Below are 21,062 nucleotides of genomic sequence, written 5' to 3' on the forward strand. Positions count from 1 at the left end.
GGCCATTCTTACTTCTGTGCTGCTGCTGGCGGCAGCTCTGCCTTCACAGCTGGGCTCCCGGCCAGCAGCTGCCGCTCTCCAGCTGCCCAGCTCTGAAGGTGGTGCCACTGCCTGCAGCAATAAGGGTAGCAGTACCACCCTCCTCCCCCCTACAATAACCTTGTGAACCCCCCCCCCCAGCTCCTTTTTGGGTCAGGACCCCTACAATTACAACATCGTGAAATTTCAGATTCAAATAGCTGAAATCATGAAATTTACTATTTTTAAAAGCCCATAACTGTGAAATTGACCAAAATGGATCATGAATATGGTAGGGCCGTAGTCATGGGATAGAACAGAGGGAATGGTGGGCTTTGACCCCCTAATGCCCACAGTTCCCTGAGAGGTACCTGGGTATCTCACAATACACAGCAACAGTTTCCTACAAGGCAGCGTGCCTGAAGGATGCTGGGATGCCTACCCACAGTGCAACGTGCTTTTGCCAAATCAGCATGATGCACCACCCCTACCAGCTGAGCGTGAGCACATCCTGCTGGTGGCATGAGGCCGACAGAACTTTGACCAGTTCACATTTCCAGTGTAGACAAGGCCTTAGGAAGTGGTTTAAGCTAAATCAACATAAGCTGCTTTTAAACTGAAATAGGGGTGTCCACACAAGGGCTAACTAAACCGGTTTAATTCAGCTGGTGCAAGTTTGTGCAGAGACAAGGGCTACCAAGTCAGAACACCAAGGTCCTCAAGCCCCACTCCGTGCATTCAGCAAAGCTTCAAGTTCCTCCCCTCAACCCCAAAGCTCTGAATGTCCAGGACAATGCAAAGCTTCCTCCATAGAATCTCATAGAATCTCAGGGTTGGAAGGGACCTCAGGAGGTATCTAGACCAACCCCCTGCTCAAAGCAGGGCCAAACCCAACTAAATCATCCCAGCCAGGGCTTTGTCAAGCCTGACCTTAACAACCTCTAAGGAAGGAGATTCCACCACCTCCCTAGGTAACGCATTCCAGTGCTTCACCACCTTCCTAGTGAAAAAGTTTTTCCTAATGTCCAACCTAAACCTCCCCCACTGCAACTTGAGACCATTACTCCTTGTTCTGTCATCTTCTACCACTGAGAACAGTCTAGATCCATCCTCTTTGGAAACCCCTTTCAGGTAGTTGAAAGCAGCTATCAAATCCCCCCTCATTCTTCTCTTCTGCAGGCTAAACAATCCCAGTTCCCTCAGCCTCTCCTCATAAGTCATGTGCTCCAGCCCCCTAATCATTTTTGTTGCCCTCCGCTGGACTCTCTCCAATTTATCCACATCCTTCTTGTAGTGTGGGGCCCAAAACTGGACACAGTACTCCACATGAGGCCTCACCAGTGCTGAGTAGAGGGGAATGATCACGTCCCTCGAGCTGCTGGAAATGCCCCTACTTATACAACCCAAAATGCCATTAGCCTTCTTGGCAGCAAGGGCACACTGTTGACTCATATTCAGCTTTTCGTCCACCGTAACCCCTAGGTCCTTTTCTGCAGAACTGCTGCCCAGCCATTCGGTCCCTAGTCTGTAACAGTGAATGGGATTCTTCCGTCCTAAGTGCAGGACTCTGCACTTGTCCTTGTTGAACCTCATCATATTTCTTTTGGCCCAATCCTCTAATTTGTCTGGTCCCTCTGTATCCTATCCCTACCCTCCAGCGTATCAACCACTCCTCCCAGTTTAGTGTCATCTGCAAACTTGCTAAGGGTGCAGTCCACACCATCCTCCAGATCGTTAATGAAGATATTGAAGTGCAACACCAGACCCTTGGGTGGGACATCAGGGGAGATTGAGCCTGTGGCCAGGCTCACCAGCCTCGGAAGGGCATGCTGAGTGGCTGTGGGTGACAGCCGTAAGTGCAGAACCGTCGTGGGGAGAGGAGATAGGCCCCAAGTCTGGCTAGCGCAGTATGTCTGGGCGCACTGCTCGGAACTCTCTCTTGCTCGTAGGTGGCGTTGCTGTCAGCAGCCGAGTCTGCAACCTCTCCAGTACCCAACAGACACCTCGTAACCAAGGGGGATGCCCCCTCAGATTCCTACCTGCTCTGGGGGTCTCCATCCACCCACGGGAGCCCTGGGGATGAAGGTGTGAAAGGTAAGTAAGAGCAGGGGCTGCTAGAGAGGCGCTGAGACAGCTGGAGGCTGCAGGCAGGAAGCCATCCTGAGAGCCGGATGTGTGTTTCCTGCCTAGATCAAGATCCTTCCTGCCCCTGCAGAAATCCATGGATGCCCCAGGTCCCCTCCATGCCTGGCCCTGGAGATGGAACAAGCAGGACTCCATTGGAGCTAAACATGGGGGCTGGGCCTTTCCATCAGTTCAGAGCCCAGTCCTGCCCAGTGCACTCAAGCAAAGCTCCCAGTTTGGGCTGAGTGAGGATAGCAGGATGGGCCCTTGATGCTGCAGAGAGTTCTGTGTCCTGGCTCGAGTGGGATGGCAGAGGGTCTCTGTTGCCCCAAATCTCAGCCTGATGTCCAGGGCTGCATTAACACATAGGGCTCAAAATCCTAGGCCAGCATCCTCCTCCTCTGCTTTTCCTCCTCGCTGTGCCGAGGGGGCAGCTTCACCCTCCACCATGGCATCTGCCACCCTAATCTCAGCCAGATGCAGACTGGAGGGTGAGGGGGGTTGGAGAGTGCGCCCATCTTGCACTCACCCCACAGTGGCAGGTCCTGTCCCACGAGGCTGGGAGAAGAGTGTTTGCCTAGGGCCCAGTGTGGGTGAATCCAGCCGGGCTGATATCCCCACTAGCACACCTTTCCCTGGGTTCCTCCACCTCCGCCCTGTTGTCCTTTTACTTGTAACTTTCTTAAGGCTTAAAATCTCTCCAGACTCTTCAGCTGCGAAGCCCAGTCATCAGGAGTTGTCACCCCAAAGCTCTGCCCCAATCCCAGCTTGGGTCAACACATTCCACCTCCCAAACACTCCCTGGGGGTTTCAGTTGCACATGGGATTCTTCTTGGCCGTTGCAGTGCGCTATTGAACAGCTGCTGTGTTCCACCCCAGAGGTGCAGCAATTCAGCAGTGCTGCAGTTACAGAGGTACTCTGCAGTTAAAAAGTCACTAGAGGCAAAAGCAAAGTAACTATTAAAAGCAGAATCCCATGGTGCGAGGTGCTGTGCGCACATGTGGTGAAGAGACAGGGGGCTGGGGCACATGACAGAGATTCTCAACCCCCAACAAGCTATAAAAACTCCACGGCCCCCTTGGGCCACAACAACTGATTTTCTGCATATAAAAGCCAGGGCCGATGTTACGGGGCCGCAAGCAGGGCCATTGTCTGGGCCTCACACCACTGGGGGCCCTGCAAAGCTGCATTGCTCAGGCTTTGGCTTTAGCCCCAGGTGGCAGGGCTCAAGGCCCCAGACTTCAGACCTAGGCAGTGGGGCTTTGGCTTTCTACCCTGGGCCCCCGTGAGTCTAGCACTAGCCCTGCTTGGAGGACACCCTGAAACCTGCTTGCAGCCCCCCAGGGAGTCCCGGCCCCCTGGTTGAGAACCTCTGACTTACGAGGAGAGGCTGAGGGAACTGGGGTTGTTTAGTCTGCAGAAGAGAAGAATGAGGGGGGATTTGATAGCTGCTTTCAACTACCTGAAAGGGGGTTCCAAAGAGGATGGATCTAGACTGTTCTCAGTGGTAGCAGGTGACAGAACCAGGAGTAATGGTCTCAAGTTGCAGTGGGGGAGGTTTAGGTTGGATATTAGCAGGGGCGGCTCTAGACATTTCACCGCCCCAAGCACGGCAGCACGCCACGGGGGGCGTTCTGCCAGTTGCCGGTCCCGCGGCTCCGGTGGACCTCCCGCAGGCGTGCCGCCGAAGGCACCCTGCCTGCCGCCCTCCCAGCGACCGGCAGAGCGCCCCCCGCGGCTTGTCGCCCCAAGCACGCGCTTGGCGTGCTGGGGCCTGGAGCCGTCCCTGGATATTAGGAAAACCTTTTTCACCCGGAGGGTGGTGAAGCACTGGAATGGGTTCCCTAGGGAGGTGGTGGAATCTCCATCCTTAGAGGTTTTTAAGGTCAGGCTTGACAAAGCCCTGGCTGGGATGATTTCGTTGGGTTTGGTTCTGCTTTGAGCAGGGGGTTGGACTAGATACCTCCTGAGGTCCCTTCCAACCCTAGTCTTCATGATTCTATGACAGCCCTTCCCCAGGTGCCTGCAGTCTGTCATATGAACATGCAGAAAAACGTAGCAACAAGAGAGAATCAAATCCACTCCCGATGTGCGGAGCTGTCTCCAGCAGAGAACAGCCTCCCCCCCTCCCTGGCGTAGGGACATGGGTCTTCGGAGGACAAGGGGAAGGCTCGCTGTCTCACTCCAGCCCAGCCCAAAGGAAGGGGCTCAGAGTGGAGCCTCTGCCACGTCCCATCCCCCACTGGGCAGGCACTGCCCGGGAGTTAAATTGAGTGCAGCTGAGGACCAGGCTGATCTGGCTTTGGCTCCAGCTCCGTGCAGCGGGAAGATTTCTCAGGCCTCCGCTGCTCTGACAGGCCGTGTGTTTGTGCTTTAGGGGCAGAGCAGCAGCAGGAGGGAGGGGTGATAAATGTATAGCTGTGTGGCAGGATTCCCTTCTCGAGCGCCCCACCCTTCCCCCAAGGCAACTAAATGGTAGCCAGGCTAGGATGGGCTCTTGGGCGGCTCTGTTAATGAGGCAGGGGGAGAAGGGGGCTGCCCAGGTGGTGCCCATTCCAGCTCCCAGACAGGCACTGGAAAGGCTCCCATTAGTGCCGCTGGGCCTCTGGGAGGGGCTGTGCTGTTAATGAGCCCTTGGCTGGAGCTGGTCTGGGAGTCGCTCGGTCACCCCCAGGCGGGTGCAGGCTGCCCTGCCATTGCAGTGCTGAGCAGAAGGGCGGTGGTGAGGGTCAGGACTCCACTTGGAGGACAGGCCCCATCACCGGCTCGGGAGGGTGTGGCCAGCTGCCGTGCCCTGAGTTAGACCAGCCCTAGGTGACTGGGTGTGGTTGGTGCTTAGGCCTGCTGCTCCATCTCGCCCCAGGCGTGCAGGTGAAATGGCAGAGGGAGAGAGCCCACAACCCCACAGGGCTACTGCATGCAACAGGCCCTTAGAGCCCCAGTGAATGTTGTCCCGAGATCAGCTGGCAACTGGGCTTTAGAACCAGGCAGTAAATCTGCTGGGCTCCTGGCACCTGGGGCTCCTGCTTCCCCAGTAGGCACCTTCAGAGATCAACTGAATGACTAGAGGAATTTCCCCTGGTTGCCATCGTCACAGTCTGGCTGGGATTCTAACGAGCAGATCCCAGCTAAATGAGCCACCAGGACCTACCCAACGTGCCCGAGACTGAAGGGATGGGGCAGGTCGGATGGCTTCCCTGCCTCCTGCCACTTAGGGCCTGGACTGGCTGGGAGAGAGGAGCTCGTGCGGGTTCAAGGAGCAGGGCGGATGCCAGCCCTATCTCTGGGTGTGGCTCCTGCTTTCCGTGTCCTGTCTCCTCTGAAGACCAAGGACAGTCTGGGCACAGGGAGGGCAACCAGAGAGCTGGGGAGACACAAGGGCGAAATGAAAGCAAAGCATGCAGCAAATGGGTTAGCAGAGCCCTGTGTATGGGACGAGAGGCTGGTTTATTCCCTGGTGGGGATCAGGGCCCCCTTTAGAAGGAGAGGGGACGTTCACAGTGCCCTGGTGGCTGGGAAGATGAATGGAGTCTCCTTTTGCAGTGGGAACTGGATAAATCATCTGCTACTGGTAAAGCAAAGTGCTTGCAGCACCACAAACAGCGCTGCAGGTGGAATCCGTGGAGGTGCGACTCCCTAGCAGGAGGCTGGAGGCGCTGGCTTTCCCATGAGCCACACAACCCACACTGTCCAGTTGGAGTCGCTAACGATTCAAGGCCACTTTCCCCAATGCTTGGGAGTTAGCCCCAGTGTCCCAGCCATGTCCCAACACGGCCAGTCCCATTCTGCCTCCCTAAACTCAGCTGGACAAGGTATTGTGCAGTGCCTGCGGTCACCGCTGCGGCGCTCTGCCCCAGAGGTGGCTGCAATTCAGCACTGGGCAGAGCGGTGCCCTTTGTGGCTGCGTATCAGGCTAAGTCCTTGGGGGTCCCACTGCCTGAGAGATGTTCTCGCCATTATCAAAGGAAAGAAAACAAAGGCAGAGACCCGACTGCCCTTTGCTCCCAATGGCAGCGGTCTAAGGAAACCCTCTGACCCCTATGTGCACTGTTCGTTTTGCAGCAGTGCCCAGGTGGGCGGGCCAGTCGATGAGCAGAACCCCAAGATGGCCCCACCCCCGGTCCCAGTGGAGCGCCCCTGGTGGTGGATCCCAGCAGAGCAGGGCTGAGGCCTGGGGCTGTGGGGGGCGGAGAGGAGAGGGGCTGTGGATGGACTCTTGCCTGTGCTGGATAGTCGGGGGTGTTGCGCTCCAGGGTTGGCCTGGCCTGGCCTGGCCTTTCCCCAGCCTGGCTCAGAAGTGAAGTGGCTTCCCAGTGCCAGGTAACACCACTGCCCCCAGGAGAAGGGGGTGCCAGGGTGAGCTGACTCTGCCAGGCTGAAGGCAGAAGAGACCCTTGGCTCCAGGGAGCAGACTGATGCCCCATTCTCTCCTTTCCCAGGGAACCCAGGAGTGGGAGAGCCGCTGCGGGGTGCCGGTCCTGGACGGGATGGTGTGTAGCATTTTCTTTCTAAGGCACAAGAGAGTTCCCAGCCCAAGAGCCCTGTGAAATATCTGGGTCTGGGAGGAAGCCACAGGGGCAGAGACCAGAAAGGCTAATGGGAGAGGCTCATGGATGCCCTGGGGGCGGGGGTGGGGGCAGTAGGGAGGGAAAGAGCTGGGGGCAGAGGAGGACGTGGGAAGCAATGGAAGGGAAGGAGGGCGAGTCTCCACTGCAGGCTCTGCCCCTGCCTGACTGGGCTCCCCCCTGCTGCTCATCCCTTTCCCCTGAGCCCTCGGAAGGACACAGAAGCCAATGCTGAACTATTGCTTAAATCACCAGCTCCTTCAAGAGCGGAGTGCTTGGCCCCAGTGCAGGCGGGCGGAGTGCGGGTCAGGCCCCAGCGCAGGCGGGGGGGGTGCGGGATGACCCCAGTGCAGGCGGGCGGGGTGCGGGCCGGGCCGTAGTGCAGGCGGGCGGGGTGCGGGCCGGGCCGTAGTGCAGGCGGGCGGGGTGTGGGATGACCCCAGTGCAGGCGGGCGGGGTGCGGGATGACCCCAGCACAGGCGGGCGGGGTGCGGGATGACCCCAGTGCAGGCGGGCGGGGTGCGGGATGACCCCAGCACAGGTGGGCGGGGTGCGGGCCGGGCCGCAGTGCAGGCGGGCGGGGTGCGGGATGACCCCAGTGCAGGCGGGCGGGTTGCGTGCCGGGCCGCAGTGCAGGTGGGCGGGGTGTGGGATGACCCCAGTGCAGGCGGGCGGGGTGCGGACTGACGGCACAGGCCAGCCACGGGCACAGGCCAGCCACAGTGCAGCCGTCATGACCAGGGGGTCATGATTCCTGGCATGGTGATGCCTGTGGCTGCTGCTGGGCTCCAACCCCACTTCATCCTCTGGCAGAGAGGAGTTGAGAGCGGGCCCAGGGTTCGGGGGGAGCTGGAGTGCGGCCAGTGGTGGGTAGGAGCATTCCCAAGCCAGCAGGCCGGAGGAAGGAGAGGTGCAGTGCCCCGATGGGGGTTTTCCCCAGGCGATCGCCCTGCCCCTGCATATGGAGTCTCTAGGGCACCGCAGGGCGTGAGGCCTCTGGCCTGGCATTGAGAGCACCAGATCCCTGCTCAGAGACGCTCACACCAGATGAGATGTGGGGGGGTGGGGGGGGCGGGGGATGGGCTTGGGGAACGACACAGCCTTCTTCGCCCAGTCCCGGGTTCCGTCCCCCGCTGAGTTCCAGCTGAGAGCCGTTACCTTAAGGCGCCCATGGGCACTGAGTTCTTGGGGGACAGCCCCATCCCTGGTGGGCAGGTTTGGCTCCGGGGCAAGGGGAGCCTCAGGCCCCCCATCAGCTGTCTCAGGACGGAGGCTGTGGGCACTAAACATCGGGGGGTGAGGCCCATTGGCAGGGACCAGCATAGGGGGAGGCTTGTCCCACCGCAGACCGGGGCTGTGGATAGAGGGCTCCCCCACTCGGACCTCTCAGCCCAGCCCCTTACAGCACCTCCAAGCTCCACTCCCGTTGGTTTCTGACTGTGGCAGCCGCACCGCAATCCATTGCCCTGGGATGCGGCCACCCTCCTCCTTGGGGGTTCGGATTGGGGGTTAGGATCCCTGGGGTTGCCCAAAGAGGTACCTTGCTCTCCTTCTGTCCTTCCAAGGAGGCACAGCCCCTGGCAAATGCTGCACTGGCACCTAACTGGGTATTTCTTTCTGCTCTTTCTGTTGCAGGGAAACCAGGGCCCCAAGGACCCCGAGGCCCATCGGGTCCCAAGGGAGATGCTGGGAGCCAGGGGCCATCAGGAATCCCTGGAGCCAAGGGTCCCGCTGGACCACCAGGTGAGTCTTGGACACAGGGCACTGCTCTAGGAGCTGGGGGCCACCACGGATCCCTGTACCTTGATGCCAGCTTTGGACAACCAAACAGGCATAGGAGCATCACAACTGTCACCCCGGTCCCTGCGGAGCCCAGACATCTGGCATGGGCTGGCATGTATTTGCAAGTTATACCAGTGCTCAGTGCTTCTTGGCTGGCAGCCTGACCCGCAGAGCTGTGTGCGTGGGGGTGGTGGAGAGGGAGGGGAAGCCAATCCCAGCTGCACCCTTGCTTTGGCCCTGATCCAAAGCCCTGAACTTTGCAGGCAGGATCCACTGACACCATAGAATCATAGAATCTCAGGGTTGGAAGGGACCTCAGGAGGTATCTAGTCCAACCCCCTGCTCAAAGCAGGACCAAACCCAACTAAATCATCCCAGCCAGGGCTTTGTCAAGCCTGACCTTAAAAACCTCTAAGGAAGGAGATTCCACCACCTCCCTAGGGAACCCATTCCAGTGCTTCACCACCCTCCTAGTGAAAAAGTTTTTCCTAATATCCAACCTAAACCTCCCCCACTGCAACTTGAGACCATTGCTCCTTGTTCTGTCATCAGCCACCACTGAGAACAGTCTAGCTCCATCCTCTTTGGAACCCCCTTTCAGGTAGTTGAAAGCAGCTATCAAATCCCCCCTCACTCTTCTCTTCTGCAGACTAAACAATCCCAGTTCCCTCAGCCTCTCCTCATAAGTCATGTGCTTTCCAATTTTTCCACAGTCCAGCGGAGGGCAACAAAAATGATTTGGGGCCCAAAACTGGACACAGTACTCCAGATGAGGCCTCACCAATGTCGAATAGAGGGGAATGATCACGTCCCTTAATCTGCTGGCAATGCCCCTACTTATACAGCCCAAAATGCCGTTAGCCTTCTTGGCAACAAGGGCACACTGCTGACTCATATCCAGCTTCTCGTCCACCATAACCCCTAGGTCTTTTTCTACAGAACTGCTTCCTAGCCACTCGGTCCCTAGTCTGTAGCAGTGCATGGGATTCTTCTGTCCTAAGTGCAGGACTCTGCACTTGTCCTTGTTGAACCTCATCAGGTTCCTTTTGGCCCAATCCTCTAATTTGTCTAGGTCCCTCTGTATCCTATCCCTACCCTCCAGCGTATCTACCACTCCTCCCAGTTTAGTGTCATCTGCAAACTTGCTAAGGGTGCAGTCCACTCCATCCTCCAGATCATTAATGAAGATACTGAACAAAACCGGCCCCAGGATCAACCCTTGGGGCACTCCGCTTGAAACCGGCTGCCAACTAGACATGGAGCCATTGGTCACTACCCATTGAGCCCCACGATCTAGCCAGCTTTCTATCCACCTTATAGTCTGTTTTCCAGCCCATACTACTTTAACTAGCCAGCAAGAATACTGTGGGAGACCGTATCAAAAGCTTTGCTAAAGTCAAGGAATAACACATCCACTGCTTTCCCCTCATCCACAGAGCCAGTTATCTCATCATAGAAGGCAATTAGGTTAGTCAGGCATGACTTGCCCTTGGTGAATCCATGCTGACTGTTCCTGATCACTTTCCTCTCCTCCAAGTGCTTCAGAATTGATCCCTTGAGGACCTGCTCCATGATTTTTCCAGGGACTGAGGTGAGGCTGACTGGCCTGTAGTTCCCCGGATCCTCCTCCTTCCCTTTCTTAAAGATGGGCACTACAGTAGCCTTTTTCCAGTCATCCAGGACCTCCCCCGATCGCCATGAGTTTTCAAAGATAATGGCCAATGGCTCTGCAATCTCATCGGCCAACTCCTTTAGCACCCTCAGATGCAACGCATCCAGCCCCATGGACTTGTACTTGTCCAGTTTTTCTAAATAGTCCCGAACGACTTCTTTCTCCACAGAGGGCTGGTCACCTCCTCCCCATGCTGTGCTGCCCAGTGAAGCAGTCTGGGAGCTGACCTTGTTTGTGAAGACAGAGGCAAAAAAAGCATTGAGTACATTAGCTTTTCCCACATCCTCTGTCACTAGGTTGCCTCCATCATTCAGTGGGCTCTGGGTCAGGCTTAGCCCAGCAAAGGATTTTGCCCCATGGATGATGTTGGCTGGCTGGTCCATGGGGGAAGTTCCTTTTCTTGACAGTTTTTTTTAGAGCTGGGATGTAGGAATCAGGGCAGAGATTTGCCCCATCCACCCTCCTCTCTCCAGCTGCTTCAGAAGAAGATACTGGAACCCACCCAGTGTAACACCCCTCCCATGGGGGAAGAACCTGGAGCCATCAGTTAGAGGTTGGCTCATGCCCTGAAGCAGGAGGATTTGTATCCCCTTAAAATAAACGCCCCTCCCTAGTGTAACTGTGGCCATTCTTCTCATCCAGAGTCACATCTAACCCTTTCTTACTGCTGCTCAGCTCGGAACCTCAGTGCTACCCTTGATATCTTGTGGCAGTGAGTTCCACCAGCTACTTCTCCATTCCTAGACGAGTATTTCCATGGTCGGTCTTAATTCAGCTGCCTTTCAGTGCCATCGAACGCCCATTTGTCCTTGTGTGCCAAGGGAGGGAGGCTAGGAACGCCTGACTGGCCTTCTGCAGCCTATTTGTTTCCTTGGACCCCTCTGGCATAGCCCCTCCCCTTTGTCTCCTCTCAGCAGCCCCAAACCTTTCAGTCTCGCCTCAGTGAGAATTCTCTGACCATTCACATTGCCAGTCTCTGACCCCCCCGTCTCTATTTCTGCTGTCCCTTTCGGAGGCAAGGCAGCCAGTATGCAGTATCCTAGCTGAGGCCAGCACATTGATTATAACAGGTCCCCTCTTTTTCTCCATCCCATTCCTTTTGCATCCTAATGTCTTGGTTGCTTTTCGGACCCCAGCTGTGCACTGAGCAGAGGTCTCTAGGGAACTGCCTGTTGTACTTCCCAGGCCTTTCTCCTGAGATGCCCCAGTTCATTTGGAACTCAGTTAGATGTGAGTCGTTCAGATAATCCCTCCCAATCTGCATCGCTTTGGGTTTGTCAGCACGGCATTTCCTCTGCTGCCCAATGCCCTGCACAGTTTGGGCCCTCTGAATTTCCTCCCAGACCGCTCTAGTCTTCTTCCTCGTGGGGCATCTGCAAAGTGCTGCTGCCTCATTGCTTGACTCCTTTTCCAGGTTATTATTTATTTATATTACGGTAGCGTCCACGCACCCCAGTGTGCTAGGTGCTGTACAACCACAGAACACAAAGGCAGCCCCTGTATGTAAGACGTTAAACATATTTGTCAGTGTGGCCTAGTGAATAGGGCACTGGGCTGGTCTCAGGAGATTTGGGTTCAATTCCCATCTCTGCCGCTGGCCTGCTGGGTGACTTTGGACAAGTCCCATCCCCACTCAGTGCCTCAGTTTCCCCACCTGTGAAATGGGGATAAGGACACTGAGCCTCGATGAAAAGCGCTAGCTAAGAGCTAGAGATTATTATAGTAGCAGACTGCTCCAGCCCTAGCACAGAGCCACGTCGCACAGGCCCTAGCACAGAGCCACGTCGCACCCTGCGATGACCCTTTACCCAGGCTGGAACTAGCCCGTCTAATCCTGCTCAGTCTCTTTGCCACTTTCAGACCCAGGATGGCGCTTTACCTCTTTCCCTGTCAATTCCTTAATAGGCTCGGGGGGGAAGGTCTGACAAAGGATTTGGAAAGTCCAAATAAATGACATCAGCCTAGTCCACGGCGTGCTAATCCTTCCTTGAGGGAGCGCTGCGCCTCCAGTCAGGGCTGGGGATGCGCACCCAGGGAACCCCCTGCTCCCAGGGCATCTTTGGGGGAAGCTCAGGACTGCATGGACCCTCCCCCTCCCAGGTTGGCGCTGCTGGGAGTGGGGCAGATTTGCATTGCCATGGAGATGGGATCCCCGAGCATGGATGGGACATGGGGGGGAAGCTCGTTTCCCTCCCTACGAGGCTGAGCCGGGAGCCAGCTGGGGCAAGGAGTTAATGCTGGGAGCTGCAGTTGCTCTTGGCAGCATGTCTCGGAGTCCCAGTGCTCTGTGTAATGTTTATTAGGCTTGGAAGGTGTCCAGTGCCATGTCGCCTCCGGCCATTTGGAATTAAACATTAACAGCCATCCTCCCCAAGGCCCCCACCAGGTCCCCATGCAGCGCTCCTGCCCTGCTCCCTTCAGCCTTGGCGTCCCTCTCGCATCTCCTTTCCTTTGTTCTCCACCTCCCTGTGTGCTCAGGGAGGCCTGCGCAGGCCCCCTCTTGCTGCATGCTCCCTGTCTTCTAATGGCCTGCGGGGAGCTGGATCTCCAGGGAGCACCGGAGCTGTGGGGTCAGCAGAGCTGATCCCTGCCCTGCACCTGGGAGATGGTGGGGCCCACTCCAGAGGCTGTGGCTGGAAGCCCCCTGGCACTGAGCAGCCTGCTCCCCATGGAAGTAGGAGCAGCTGAGCATGGCAAGGCAGGTGGGGGGAGCGGGACAGGAATGGGATGGGGTTACTGAGCCCCCCGGGAAGGAAGGAGACCTGCGTGTTGTCTAAGCCCCCTTTGTCTCTCACTCCCTGTGATTCCCCCTCCCGGTGGTTCATAATGGGGCGTATGACTTGTCACAAACATGCCAGGCTAGGTTTCCCCACCCTGGCCGTGCCGGGGGAGAGACCGGGACATAGGTGGTCTAACCGAGAGGTCACAGCCAGAGCCCAGCCTAGTGGTTGGAGCCAGGAACAGAACCGGGCCTGTGGCACTGCCAGGGCTAGGGCCCACTGACCCCACTGGCTCCAGTGAGAGCAGGCTCGAGTGGGGGAGGGGCTGAGGGCAGTGGGCAGGGTTTGGTTCCCACTCCTGCAAGCAGCCCAGGGAGCATTTCCTCCCCAGGCCAGGAAATCAGCTGGTCAGCAGCTGGGGTTAGGAGGAGCCAGTGCTAGCTAAGCACCTGGGGGGCACTGGTGGCTTTTACACCTTCCTGTGAAGCATCCAGTGCTGGCTACTGCTGGAGAGGGGAGAGGGGCCTTTGGTACCAGGCTGCAAGAGGGCCAGGGGAGGGAAACAGAGGGGCCCGGAAGGGCCATTTCCACCCCTCGCCTCGCCCCGCTTTGCAGGCTCTCTGGCCATAGATAAGGGCGAAGTGAAGCACAGCTGGGGCCTCTGGCTGCAGAGCCGCATTCGGAGAACTGCCTCCTGCCCTGCCCGTGCAGGTAGGTCCCCTGGGGCGGGGGTGGGATAAGTCACGCATCCAGATCCGGGGTATTGAGGACAGTTCGGGGCTCTGCCATTGTGCAGCTTCCTCCAGCCAGGGCTGAGAGAAGGGGGTGGCACCCCAATCCCCAAGGCAGCACGCGGCAGTTTGGGGTCTGCCCCACACAGCACTGGAGCATGGGAGATGAGCACCCTGCTAGCACTCGCTGCCCGGCTGGTGGGGCAGGACTGCCTGGAGCCCGCTGCAGATCTGGCCTCGTCCTCCCACCCGGGCTAAGGAAATACCCACAATGCCTTTCACTCAGGGCCGCCGTGCCCACAGGCAAGGCAGCTGTGCTGTGCAGGGAGGGGCCCACACGGCGGCCCTGCCCAGCTGACGCCAGCAACTGTGCAGCAAGAGCTGCTTCCGCTCAGCCCTCACGATCTTTCCTCCTTTCTAGGCCCCCCAGGCCCGCCAGGGCAGGATGGTGCAAGGGGCATCCCCGGAGAGAAGGGATTTCCGGGCCTTCCAGGGCCCCCGGGACCCCCAGGGCCCCCTGCCCCAGTGGGGCCTACAATATCCCACATCACTGACCCAAGTAAGTAGCTGGGGGGGGGGGGGAAGGTAGCTGGTTGGAGACAGAGCATGTGCTGGGGGCGCTGGGCTGCAGTGGGGGAGTCAGTAGGGGATGGTCCCAGTGTGGCACTCGGGGGTGATGTGCCCTGGAGGGGCTGGTTTCCAGAGGAGAGATGAAAGGCTCTGCCCTCCTGTGCTCATTAAAGGCCCTGGCACTTTACCAGCGAGTCAGTACGAACATGGCCTGGCTGTAAAGTGCTGATGGGCAGGGGCTGGGAGCCGGGCAAGCTGGGCCAAGTGACTGTCCGAGGAGACACCCAGTGGGGCTGGAGATGCATCAGCCTGTCCCCCGGCCCCAGGTGCTTGGGCTGGTGCTAATGCTAAGCAGAGGTGGTGCTGGAAGCAGGCTGAGCCCCCGGGTGCTGGGAGGGAGCGGGCTCAGATTTCACTCCCCCAGCCCCTCGGAGCAGAGAGGGCTCAGTGTAAGGGCCCAGCCTTCGTTTGCAGGCAGGCCAGTCGGTACCATTGCTCATCCAGGCACCAACACTCCACACCCTGCAAGACTCGCAATCTGCAGACATGGGCATCTGCTCCCTACCACTGTGCCTGCCCATGCATGCAGCTCCCCCCACTCAGACCCACGCTGCACCCCTGCCCTCCAGGGCCCACATGTGCAGGGACCCAAGGCAGACAGTGAGACAGGATGGCTGCAGCTCAGGCAGCAGGGTACTGGGACCGGCAGCCCAGGAGAGACTGGCTAGTGGAAATGATCACCGTAGTGCAATACAATGGTTTAGATCATGGATTCTCAAGCAGGGAGTTACCAGCACACCCCCTCAGGGGGCACGAACACACTACAGGGGTTTGCAATCACCTAACACCTTCCTTAATAACTTTGTGGGGTAGGATCCCAACCCCGTTTTCTGTTGTGATACAATGAGTCACTGTTGAACTCGGGGGACGTGTCTAGTGAGGTCCCACAGGAATCAGCCTGGGTTCAGTACTATTCAATATTTGTATAATGACTTGTATAGTGGAGTGGAGAGGAAGCGTATAACATTTGCAGATAACACCAAGATGGGAGGGGTTGCAAGCACTTTGGAGGTCAGGATTAGAAGTCAAAAGGACCTTGACATATTAGAGAACCGGTCTGAAATCAAAAAGATGAAGATCAATAAAGACAAGTGCAAAGTGCTTCACTTAGGAAGGAAAAATCAAATGCACAATGACAAAATGGGGAATAACTGGCTACGCAGCAGTACTGCTGGGAAGGATCGGGGGGTTACAGTGGATCACAAATTGATTGTGAGTCCCCGGTGTGATGCAGTTGCGAAAAAGGCTATGATCATTCTGGGCTGTATTAACAGGAGTGTCGTATGTAGAAGAGGAGAGGTGATTGTCCCGTTCTACTCGGCACTGGTGAGGCCTCAGCTGGGGTACTGCGCCCAGTGCTGGGGGCCCCACTGTACGAAAGATGTGGAGAGAGTCCAGAGAAGAACAACAAAGATGATCAATCTGAGCTATGAGAAAAGATTAGAAAAACTGGGCATGTTTAGTCTTGAGAAAAAAAGGCTGAGGGTGGGGGGGGACCTGATAAGAGTCTTCAAATATGTTATGGGCTGTTATAAAGAGGACGGTGATCAATTGTTCTCCATGTCCCATGAAGGGAGGACAAGAAGTAATGGGCTTCATCTGCAGCAAGGGAGATTTAGGTTTGATATTAGGAAAATCTTTGTAACTCACGGTTCAGCTCTGGAAAGGGCTCCCAAAGGAGGTTGTGGAATCCCCACCATGGGAGGTTTAAGAACAGGCTGGACAAACACCTGTCAGGGATGGTCTAGGTCAGTGGTCCCCAATGTGGTGCCACGGGCGCCATGGCCAGCAGGGGAGACAAGCCGCGGCCCCGCGCCTGCCGGGGACAGAGAACTCCGGGGCTGCAGGCTGCGGGCGCCGGTGTTCTCGGTCCCTGGCAGGCGCGGGACCGCTGCTTCTCTCCGGCTTCTCCTGCGCTGTGGGCTGCGGGCGCCGGTGTTCTCGGTCCCTGGCAGGCGTGGGGCTGCGGCTTCTCTCCGGCTTCTCCTGGGCTGTGGGCTGCGGGCGCCGGTGTTCTTGGTCCCTGGCAGGCGCGGGGCCGTGGCTTCTCTCCGGCTTCTCCTGGGCTGTGGGCTGCGGGCGCCAGTGTTCTCGGTCCCTGGCAGGTGCAGGGCTGTGGCTTCTCTCCAGCTTCTCCGGGGCTACAGACTGCGGGCGCCGGTGTTCTTGGTCCCTGGCAGGCGCAGGGCCGTGGCTTCTCTCCGGTTTCTCCTGGGCTGTGTGCGCCGGTGTTCTCGGTCCCTGGCAGGCATGGGGCTGTGGCTTCTCTCCGGCTTCTCCGGGGCTGCAGACTGCGGGTGCCAGTGTTCTCGGTCCCTGGCAGGCGTGGGGCTGTGGCTTCTCTCCGGCTTCTCCGGGGCTACAGACTGCGGGCGCCGGTGTTCTCGGTCCCTGGCAGGCGCGGGGCCGTGCCTTCTCTCCAGCTTCTCCGGGGCTGCAGACTGTGGGCGCTGGTGTTCTCAGTCCCTGGCAGGTGCGGGGCTGCGGCTTCTCTCCGGCTTCTCCTGGGCTGCAGGCTGCGGGTGCCGGTGATCTCTGTCCCCAGCAGACGCAGGGCCTGCCTAGTGCCAAGCAAGGGAGAGAAGCCAGGGCCCCGCGCCTGCCGGGGACAGAGAACTCCGGGGCTACAGGCTGCGGGCGCCAGTGTTCTCTATCCTCCCGGCTTCTCTCTGCACTGCCCAGAACTGGTGCCAAAAAAACCAAGAAACAAAAACAAAACAAAACAAAACCAAAAAAAAACCGCTCCGACTCTGCAGAACGGCCGGAATGCCGCCCCGTAGCATGTGCTGCCCCAGGCACGTGCTTGCTCCGCTGGTGCCTGGAGCCGGCCCTGCATTATGTGAGTAATTGTTGGCGCCTGCCACACTCTTCTGAAAACATGAGTGTGCTAAAGCAGCAAAGAGTCTTGTGGCACCTTATAGACTAACAGACGTTTTGGAGCATGAGCTTTCGTGGGTGAATACCCACTTCGTCGGATGCATGTAGTGGAAATTTCCAGGGGCAGGTATATATAAGCAAGCAAGAAGCAGGCTAGAGCTAACAAGGTTAGTTCAATCAGGGAGGATGAGGCCCTCTTCTAGCAGCTGAGGTGTGAAAACCAAGGGAGGAGAAACTGGTTCTGTAGCTGGCAAGCCATTCACAGTCTTTGTTTAATCCTGAGCTGATGGTGTCAAATTTGCAGATGAACTGAAGCTCAGCAGTTTCTCTTTGAAGTCTGGTCCTGAAGTTTTTTTGCTGCAGGATGGCCACCTTAAGATCTGGGCTCTGGGCTGCCCGCAGCCACGGGGAGCTCTGAGCCCTTTCAGTCCCCGCCGTGGAAGCCGGTGCGGTCCAGCACGGTGTACTGGCTCTTGCCGGTACGCCGGACCAGACCGGATCGGCTTACTTTCACCTCTGCTTAGAAATATCAGAAACGGCAAGTCTGGTCTCCCCGGCTTTGCTGGAGGACTCCTTGGTGGCGTGGCAGGAGATGTATGCTGTGAGCTGTCACGTTTTCATTAAAGGGGCGGGAGATCCTTAACAAAGGCCCCTTTCTCCCCTTGTTGGTTGGCTGTTGGAGTTTGATGAACTGAGTGGGCGTTGGCGCGCTAGCGGAACGCTCCCGCACGGGGCAGACCCTCAGGTTCAGATCCTGGCCCAGCTGCTCAGAAGCTACGGGCTCGAGGTGGCAGTCACTGCGGGAGGGTCTCGGGCCTGTCAGACCAGCAGATGAAATCCCTCCCCCTCTCCAGTGCTCATCTTTTACTGCCATGGGATGCCCCGGTTCTCCAGTCAGCCACAGAGTCTCCCAGGTTAGATGAGACTTGATATTTGAATGTAAAATATTTCTTTTTAAATAAAACCATTCTAGGGCGTCTTTCTCCAGCATAGAAAAGCAAAAAAAAAAAGGGGGTGGGGGGCTGAGCCCACCTGTGTGTTTCCTTTGAGGCTCACTTTTGCCTTTCTCATTCGCACACTGGGAGCCAGGGTCCCTAGCCCTAAGCTTCTGGTACCCACAGTCCTCATCAGACCCTTGGAGTGTGGCCTAGTGGACAGAGCACTGGACTGGGCCTCAAGAAACACAGCTTCTATTCCCAGCTCTTTTGGGCCTGCTGGGTGCCCTTGGGTGCCTCCCTATGCTTCAGTTTCCCCTCTGTGAAGTGGGGCTGCTGACGCTGGCACTGAGGACCAGTGCTGTGTGTGAGCTAGGTGTGGTTATTACACATCAGCCTGGACCCAGGGGGACTGCCACCCAGCGCGCAGTGCACAGCCCTCAGGGACCCGACCCCAGGAACCACTGCAGCAGCAGCAGCACCGTGCGCTGCTGTGACTTCACGGGGCAGGTGCCAGTGTCTGAAGCCGTGACTCAGGGCTGCTGACAAGGAGCGGGAGCCTTAGCTGTACCTCACTGCTGCAGCGTCCGGCGTGTGAGCGGTCACTGCAGGGGGGCCTGCCTGGGCTGTCCCGAGGGAATGTCAGCAGGAAGAGACCAGCTGGGTCCCTCCATGTGCCAAGGGACACCATGCAAGGCAAGGACTCTGATCCTGGGCGTCTCCTCTGTGCTGGGTCCCAGATCAGTGGCCGTGTCTGGCTGGGAGGGAGGCAGAGCAGGGGGGCCAGGCTGTCCCTCAGCTGAGACTTGTGTAGAGCACCCCCAGCAGATGCTGGCCTTCCATGGCTGCAGGTTCCGGTGGATACATTTAATATCGGCCCTTGTCCTCGATTGGCTTGGCCTACTCTGCCCCCTAGTGGCCAGATTTAGCAGCCCACCTCCAAGGGTTAAAGTGCAGCTTCTGGACACATGCTAAACTAAAACCACTTGGCTTGGGCGTGGATCAAACCATTTCTGGGCAAGGCTTCCAGCTGCACGTGCGCCCGTGCCTGTCTCACTGTGTCCGTGCGCCTCTGCAGACAAGAGTACCCCGCTCTTGTATAGCTCTTTTCAGTGGTTGAGCTCAAAGTGTGTTACAGAGGAAGGCAGTAGCATTATCCCCATTTTATAGATGGGTAAACTGAGGCAAGAGCAAGTGACTTTTTCAAGGTCACCCAGAAGGTTAGTGGCAGATCAGGGAACAGAACCCAGATCGCCTGAGTCCCCGTCCAGTGCTCTCGCCACTTGGCCACATGTATGGATCTGGGCATGCATGTCTGAATGTGCAGGGACGGGTATATGTGTCTGGATGAGGACTGCTCTGCATGGCAGTCAGTGCCTATGGACTACACAGGCAAAGTGTGTGTGATTCAGACAGCGGCTGGAGCATTGAGAAGAGCCTGCCGCTCAGTCAGTGGGAGAGGCTTGTGCCGAAGGCCCGTGCCTGACCCCTGCTGGTAACCGTGGTGGCCTGTGCATGCTGGCACGTGCAGGCGTGAGTCTGATCAGCTGTGTCTCCGAGTGGCTGGCTGGCTGCTATGTCCCTGCTGTGCCATACCCAGCAGATCTGGCCCTCAGCCCAGATCTCGCTGAGCGAGCAGCTGGACTTGTGTGCAGTTGACCCACACTCAGGGATGTTGGGCCCATTTCACTGTGGCTCCAGGAGGAAAAGGGGGCTCCCCAGAGTCCTTATAAGCCAGCATCGCCTGACAGTCTCCTCTAATCTCTCCTCCCTCCATGTCCCAGGGGACCCGCTTCTGTCAAACACCTTCACCGAATCTGGCAGCGTTGGCACCATGGGGCCTGCGGGACCCCCAGGGCCTTCAGGGCCAATGGGTAAGTTCTCCTCCTCCCCATTCCTCACTGGAGCCCTGATATCCAGGTAGCTGGTTACCCCATCCAGTGGAGGTCTCCCTCCAGTTCCCCACAGCCTCCATGGGGCTTTGCCCAGGGCAAGGCTGGCACAAGGGCAGAGATATGAGCCTGGTGCCAGCTGAGGGGGTGCCACCCCCGAGGTGCCACCCAGAACTGAGCCCACCTGACCCACCAGCCTGGGCTCCCTTTACACTGTACTGCTATGCAGCCTGTCAAGCCCTTCCCCAGGCTTCAGACTGCACTTTACCAGCACACATACAAGTAGGGGGACACACAGATGCTGAGATCAGCTCTGCATGGGAAGGCTCAGCTAAGGAACTGCCCAGTACTCAAGTGCACACCCCCCTCTGGAGTGTAAGCCCAAAACTGCACCGTCTTGTGCTGCACAGAGAACTGTACCGCGTAAGCTCGTGAAATTCGCCCCCTCCTTCAATGTGGAGAGAGAGATGCAACCGCTTTCTGCCCCAAGGAATGATTTCCACACACTGGTCTTAAACAAAACAAAACAAGTTTATTAACTACAAAAGATGGATTTTAACTGATTATAAGGGAGCAAACAGATCAAAGCAGATTACCCAGCAAATAAAACAAATACGCAATCTAAGCTTAATATACTAAAGAAATTGGATATGTGTAACAAATTCTTGCCCTAAATATTGTTTTAGGCAGATTGCAGAGATTCTTGAAGGCAAACTGCACTTGCTTGCAGCTTAAAACTCCAGGTATTCCTTTCACAGGCCAGACAATTCTCTAGCCTGGGTTCAGCCCTTCTCCCCTAGTTCAGTCTTTTTTTTCCTCAGGTGTTTCCAGCAGTCCTCTTTCTTGGGCGGGGAGTCAGTGAAGAACAAACCATGCTGATGTCACTCCCCTGCCTTAATTAGTTTTTGCATATGGCGGGAATCCTTTGTCTCCCAGTTTGATTCCCACGCCCAGTCAGTGGAAAAACACTAGCAGTATGATGGAGTCCAGTACCAGTCACATGTCCCTGTAGGGCTATCGCAGCCAAGACTCAGACGTTCCCAGGAAGGCTTCTCAGTGGGAGATTAGCATCTTCTAAGACCTATTGGTCTCCCTAATGGCCTCTCCTAGCCAGC

General features: G+C 57.2%; 1 protein-coding gene across 13 annotated transcripts in view; it reads left to right on the forward strand.

The window, feature by feature from the left end:
* EMID1 (EMI domain containing 1) overlaps window positions 1-21,062 on the forward strand; it is a 114,988-nt gene that overhangs the window by 84,551 nt on the left and 9,375 nt on the right. For all 13 annotated transcript variants that reach the window (XR_005589575.1, XR_005589579.1, XR_005589573.1 and 10 more), the window contains exons 7-11: window positions 1,968-2,112; window positions 6,583-6,633; window positions 8,344-8,451; window positions 14,035-14,172; window positions 19,840-19,929. Coding sequence is in view for 5 of the 13 variants with exons in the window: in XM_039505210.1 (XP_039361144.1) it covers window positions 1,968-2,112; window positions 6,583-6,633; window positions 8,344-8,451; window positions 14,035-14,172; window positions 19,840-19,929 (532 nt within the window). In the remaining 8 variants the exon portion in view is untranslated. The remainder of the gene's footprint in view (window positions 1-1,967; window positions 2,113-6,582; window positions 6,634-8,343; window positions 8,452-14,034; window positions 14,173-19,839; window positions 19,930-21,062) is intronic.

Source organism: Mauremys reevesii, linkage group 18, assembly GCF_016161935.1.
Source record: "Mauremys reevesii isolate NIE-2019 linkage group 18, ASM1616193v1, whole genome shotgun sequence".
Taxonomy (NCBI): domain Eukaryota; kingdom Metazoa; phylum Chordata; order Testudines; family Geoemydidae; genus Mauremys; species Mauremys reevesii.